The sequence below is a fragment of the Rhipicephalus microplus genome, chromosome 1 (assembly GCF_043290135.1).
Source record: "Rhipicephalus microplus isolate Deutch F79 chromosome 1, USDA_Rmic, whole genome shotgun sequence".
NCBI lineage: Eukaryota > Metazoa > Arthropoda > Arachnida > Ixodida > Ixodidae > Rhipicephalus > Rhipicephalus microplus.
The window spans coordinates 255,298,998-255,305,095 of record NC_134700.1 but is presented as its reverse complement, the minus strand read 5'-3'; the positions used below and the strand labels follow the sequence as shown (position 1 = coordinate 255,305,095).

The following is a 6,098-nucleotide window of genomic DNA, read 5'->3' as shown; positions in this document are numbered from 1 at the left end:
CATATCTACAGAGTGCAAGATGACGAGTGGGGCGAAGCACCCATCAGTTTGTTTGCGCTGCCGTCCGTCCGTTAGATCTTGCTTACGTTTTTCCCTATGTATATCTGTGTGACCATCCATTCGTCTGGCTGTGCATTCATTCATCAGTTCATCTGTTCGTGCGCCCGTCCGTCCGTCCGTGCATCTGTCTGTCTCTCCGTCCGTGTGTCTGTCCATCCGTTCGTCATTCTAGTGAACCCTCTAAGTACCGCCATCTTTCATTTTTTATTGTATATACATCATATAGAAGTACCGCCATCCAGCAGACACTCTATAGACTAAATGAGAGGTGACACGACCGGACTAGAAAAGCGGCACACGCGCACTTTCTTGCGGCCTGCGCTTCGTGCTTATTTCCCATCTTTCGCCACCTCTAGTTCATCGAACTGTGTTTAGAGAAAGTAAGAACTGAGCGTCTCTTTCGCACGCCCAATGGAAGGTTGGTATTTCTAATCATGAGGAAAGCCGAAGGCTGTGAGCACATTAAAGATATACGTGTGCTCAAGTCGGTCAAACGCTTTTTCCTGGTCCAAAGACACAAGGATACCACGCGCAGATCGCGACAGAGTATAGGCTGTGATATCACGTTTGGTAAATGAGAAGCTGTGTATTTCTCGTCCAAGCACTGATGAAGTCTGGTGATGGCCTGCCAGGGCGTTCAACAGGCCCCTCAAACGTTGAACGACTACCGCCGCGAATATCTTATAGTCAACTTTGAGGAGCGTGATAGGTCTCCATTCTTCAGGTTTAATAGAGGAAGCATCACCTTTTGGAATAAACACAATGCGTCCATCTCGAAAACTGGACGGAAAGACACCGTCCTCGTAACATCGCCGGATAACCGCGGTAAAGATAGCACCAATCTCATTCCAAAATGTCAAGTAAAACTCAACAGAAAAACCGTCTGGCCCTGGGGCCGATCCACGTTTCATAGATTTCAGTGCCGCCTTTACCTCTTCAGCCTACGGAGGGATGTGCAGGCAATCCGCAGCTTCTTGGGAATACGGGGCAAATTTCTAAGCATTGGCGGTGTTTCATCACAGTTAGTCCACATGGCCAAACACGACATTGCTTCAAAATGCGCCAAGAAAACAGATCGATCACGCGTAGGAAGCCGCTGCGCAGGTGATATTTGTGCTTTCATAGAGACAGATGGCTCTGATTGCCCAAAAAACGAATGTCTCGCGCAGCGCAGCACCTCGGGATGTGCACATGGGTTGTGTCTACAGCGCCATGCTGCTACCGCCAGGGACGAAGCAGCAGTCAAGCGTTGAAAGCGTTCACGCAGTTCACGCTGCCACGCTCGCATCAGAGGAGAAGGCGTCTCGGCGTGCAAAGCAATGCGTAACTTCATCGCAGTATCAGCAAGCTCTTCAGAAACGCGTCGACGAAGCGAACGCCCCTCTACTGCGCAGTGCAGGCACCACTGTGTTTAAAGCGCGTCCCAATCTTCACGACCAGACGCCGTAAGCGACACACGTATTGCGCGTGACAAATCTGATCTTGAGCGCGCGTCCTGCAGGACACGAACATCAAGACGAAATGACAATAGGCCGCTGATCAGATACGTACACAGGAGAAGGTGGGAAGGACGGAACGCATAAATTAGAGACGAACGCCTCTAACGCATGTGGGATATAAGCTCGGTAGAGCCTGCTGGAGAATCGTCCGCGTCGCCATGTCCAAACAAAGGTATTTCCGTGCACTACATCGTACGCGTCCAGTAATAAAAAATGGTGGACAAAGCGTCGCAGCTCGCATGAATTCCAAACATACCGACCCAAACCAGGGCCTTGCACATCTGTTCGCGTATTTAGAACGCAATTAATGTTGCCAATCAGAATGGCATTACAACCATCAAGAAAAAATCCGTCCAGGTCTCTAAAAAAGTCAGGCTGTCTAGCTTGTGATGGCCCATACACACACAGTATCCTTAATGTGAAAGAAAAGTAGTTGCAGTTTTGCAGTTTAAAGCCAAAACCCTGCACACAACATCGTAAAAAGCATGATGATTCCGTAATAAAGCCCATGTAAAAATAATAATACCTACTCCCGTAAAACAATATGTAGCGAAAGAGAAATAACAATCTAGGATGAACTTTCGTTTAAAAGTGAGCACGTCAGATGGCGAGGAGAAATTTGTTTCCTGCAGGCACAAAACATCACAATTTTCAGCACGGGCGACACTAAACACTTCAGCCTGCTTTGCCGGACTGCGAAAACCCTGAACGTTCAATGAAATAATATGCAGTGTAGTAGCCACAATGAAAAGCAAAGGACTAACCTGGTCGCATAGTTCCAGACGGTGTCCTGGAAAGTGTCTAGGAGAAACTTCCTCAACCAAATCGCAACGCACTGTTCGAACCTCCAGAAGAGGGTCGATGTTTTTTGGACCGTTGGGATTTACCACGGCCATCACTGCGTTCATCGGAGCAAGAGCTGGAAGTGTGCCCTCACTTGGTTTGAAGTGGAGCTCCCATGTCGACGTCGAATTCGGCAAGGCTAGACAGTCCGATGCTACTATCCAGTCCCAGGCTGAAGCCGTCTTCTGAAGACGTGTCCTGTGGAGGTAGGGACTGAGCCGCCGGCAAGCTTCGATTCATGTCCTTTCCTTGATGCTGGCAGCACTGTCCACATCTCGGCAGGCCGGTATAGGCACCCTTTGTGTGGGCGATTTTTTACGTGTACGACGCGATATCGAAGTGGTCGGAGCGGCAGCAACAGAAGTCTGTGGTATTTTCGGCACTGTTTTCCGGTATAACAGGGGTTGCAGGGTCAACTCCAACAACAGCAGCCTGAGAACTGGAGTCATTTGTGCACTGAACATCAAATGGCGTCAGAGAAGAGACGCCGACGCCGTTCGCAGGGCAGTGCGTTGCGTCTTTCGAAGCGCACGGTTCCTGAACCAGCAGGAAGGCCAACGCGCCGAGCGTCGCATCGATAATCGCGCTTTCGGTGTGCGCTTCGTTCGAAGAAACTTGTAGGGGTGAGGCCAGCACAGCATCGGTGACCTCCTCCGCGTCCCCCGAGTCAGCAGTTGGTTCCGTTGCCGGTGTCAGTGGTGGAAAGGCACCAGCGGCAGCGCCTGAGTAAGACCGGCGGACAGAGCAAACCACAGTAGGGTGGCCGTCCCCGCAGTGTCGACACGGGCGGTCACATCCTTCACTAACGTGACCGTGCACACCGCAGCGACCACAATACGGTGTTGTGCACTGGGCTCGTAGATGGTCCCGTGAGCCACATCTTCGACATACACGCTGGAGACCACAGTAGGTGAACGTGACACGGTGACCGGAGATGCGCAGGTAGTTCGGCACAGGATTAGCGGCGTTCATCTCCATTCGAACAAACCGCGTTTTGGTGAGTATGCCGCGTCGCCCACTCATCAAACCACTGGTGACAGTCACCACCTTGCCATATGGGTATAACTCTTGGACGAGAGCTTCGTTTGTGCCGTATTTAAATAAGCTCAAAAATTAATGAACAAAAAACTCCAAGGCACCCGAACGCGAGATTCGAACCAGCGACTCCTCGCTCCGAAGCACCCCCGTTAGGCCACTTAGGCACGCACCATTTTTGGTTGTTTTTTTTTTGCCAGTGTGAGACTGCTGGTTCAGTGTGGCTGTCCTACACGTCATGCCAAGTGAAAAAAAAGAAAACAAAGCAAAGGAACTACAACAGGAGAGAGTACCGGAGAAGTTTCTTGCACACAACCACATGCTGACAACAGTGAAACAGCTTATGCGTACAAGATTTCACGAAATATCAAAAATTTGCTTTGTGTTAAGAATACTAAAATAGTCAAAATCGTACTACAGTAAACAAGATGATCAGAGGGTTCCACTGTGTTAAAAGTAACAAAGTCAATGTTTCACGCAATCAGGTTGATAATCAGGTTGTATAAGTTAAAGACATATGACAGATCAAGCAATCTTATCGCAATCAACACCTTAGGTTCCCATGCATACGTGACAGACACAATGAATGTATGATATAACGAATGTTATATCATACATTGTAGAACAACATTGTAGGTAAATGTACATGCACAACTCTGCCAATTTGTTGAAATCAAGTGCACTTCAACGCACGACTGGTGAACCATAGTACCATGTAGTACATAGAACATACCTGGTAAACAGTGCATGGTAGCCACCCCAACAGAGCCGTCGACGAGGCGTATACCCGTCTCATAAAGTCGTCACAAGAAAACTACGTAGAAGTGGCAGAACTGTGCGCTGTGCTGTGTGTACAACACACGGGGACGAATTGGCGAAATTCGACTAAACGCGAAAACGTACTCGCGGGTGGCCGGGTTATTCAACACGCTATAAAGCAGGGGTCCCTCGAGAACATTCTAAACCCTCCCAAATACTATCCGTTATAAGGAAACACGAAGGTTTTGTAACAACCCATTGACCCATACATACATGTTTGGCACAAGTGGAGCACCCAGTGCAACGGTGGCGGCGTCAGCACCAGTAGCAGCAGCAGGAGCATCAAAACATTTTATTATTTACCCTCAATCTCCCGCAGGATACGAGAAGACAGCGTAGCGGGCTACTTCAGGCACCGTTCAAAGCACGTCGTGCCGACGTTGCCCCCAAGCATGGCCTTCCTGACGTTTTTCTCAAACAGTTTCCGGTCACTCTGCAGAACTTCCGCGGCGTCCTTGTTGAGCGGGTCCTCGGGGTTTGGCTCGAGGAAGAGAAACTGCAGGCCGTACACGATAGAGTTGACTGTGAGCACAGGCTTCCAGTCCTCGCGCAAGATGTTCAGACAGACGTTGCCGTCGAGGTCTATGTTCGGGTGGTAAACCACAGTGTCGCACTTGACCTTAGGCGGTTCGTGCGGGTAGTTTGGACTTACGCGAAAGCTGAAGACGAAGCGTCCGTTTCGGTAGAAGCCCTCGTCGGGGCAGATGACCAATTTGAAATTCAGCAGGTCGTCCGGATCGGGGAACTCCATGCGACAAGTGTTGGGTAGGTTCAGGTCGTTGATGTCCTTCGTAATGCGTAGTTGGGCCGCTGAGGCACGCTTCTGGCTTGTCGACTTGTTTCCCGTCGCCTCGCCGTCCTTCTGCTGCTTGAGGGAGAAGAGCTTAAGCATTGTCACACTGCTCAACCCCTTCGAATGAAATCACAGAACAGATACGACGCAGAACGCTGCCTCTACGTTAGAGTGCACTAGAGTGTTCTAAGTGGAGAAACCGGGTGCCGTGGAGCGGCTTATTTTGTGTAGAAATTAGCGGCGGCGCTGTAATCAATTACACTTGAAAGCGCCCTCCAGGCTCATGGGCAGCTGCTAGCCGTGGCGATTGTGGAAACGGTGGGATTGAACAAAAGTAACGTATAAATTCACTATACATCGCAACTGGACTAGCCACAATAATTGAGCTGCTTTAACGTGCCGGCTACATCTAAATGCGCACGTCAGATGCCTGAAAGACCCGAGTGGTAGTGTTCACTTTTTTTTACGGCACGCACTGTCTCATTTCTTGGGCTGTATTGAAGAACGACAAGAGACGCGTTTAGCAGAGCGTTCCTTATCATCAGCTCCACGCAGATGTCGCGTCTCGAGACTGCCGAGGCAGAGCAGGATACTACAACTGCATCGAGTTCGCACTTCTTACAACCGCGTCTCGTCAAGACGCGGCCAGTTTGGTTGCTAAACAACTGCAAAATTAAGTGACAGCGTACTGTCAGTTAGTAGACGGCGTGCAATTAGTCACACTCTTCTGGCTGTCACACCACTTTCTTTGGTTCCACTCTCACCGTTAACCACAGGCATGCATGACCACAAGAGCATGTTTAATTATTCATTATCATCATCATCAGCCTGACTACGTCCACTGCAGGACAAAGGCCTCTCCCATGTTCCGCCAGTTTAATTATTAATCGATTGTTAATCCTGGATGTTCGTCGTCGGGATGGAGATTTATCACTGAGTGTCAACGTGGATGCATTTATGTTAAACGTTCTTTAGCTGTCAAACACCAAGAGACACAATATAGACTACGGACTGCGCCAAGCACTCCGTTTACATGCGATTTCGGTTTC

The 6,098-nt window shown here is 49.5% G+C and overlaps 1 protein-coding gene across 1 annotated transcript; it reads right to left on the bottom strand.

Annotated features, from left to right (window-relative positions):
• Positions 1-4,576: 4,576 nt before the first annotated feature.
• LOC119160129 (NEDD8-conjugating enzyme Ubc12) lies at positions 4,577-5,213 on the bottom strand. Its single transcript, XM_037412846.2, has one exon. It carries the CDS (start codon positions 5,146-5,148, stop codon positions 4,600-4,602), a length of 549 nt encoding a protein of 182 aa, XP_037268743.1. The 5' UTR covers positions 5,149-5,213; the 3' UTR covers positions 4,577-4,599.
• Positions 5,214-6,098: the final 885 nt, after the last annotated feature.

What these genes read in the sequence shown, in the direction of transcription:
- LOC119160129 (XM_037412846.2), bottom strand. Translation starts at nt 5,148, where the DNA reads ATGCTTAAGCTCTTCTCCCTCAAGCAGCAGAAGGACGGCGAGGCGACG.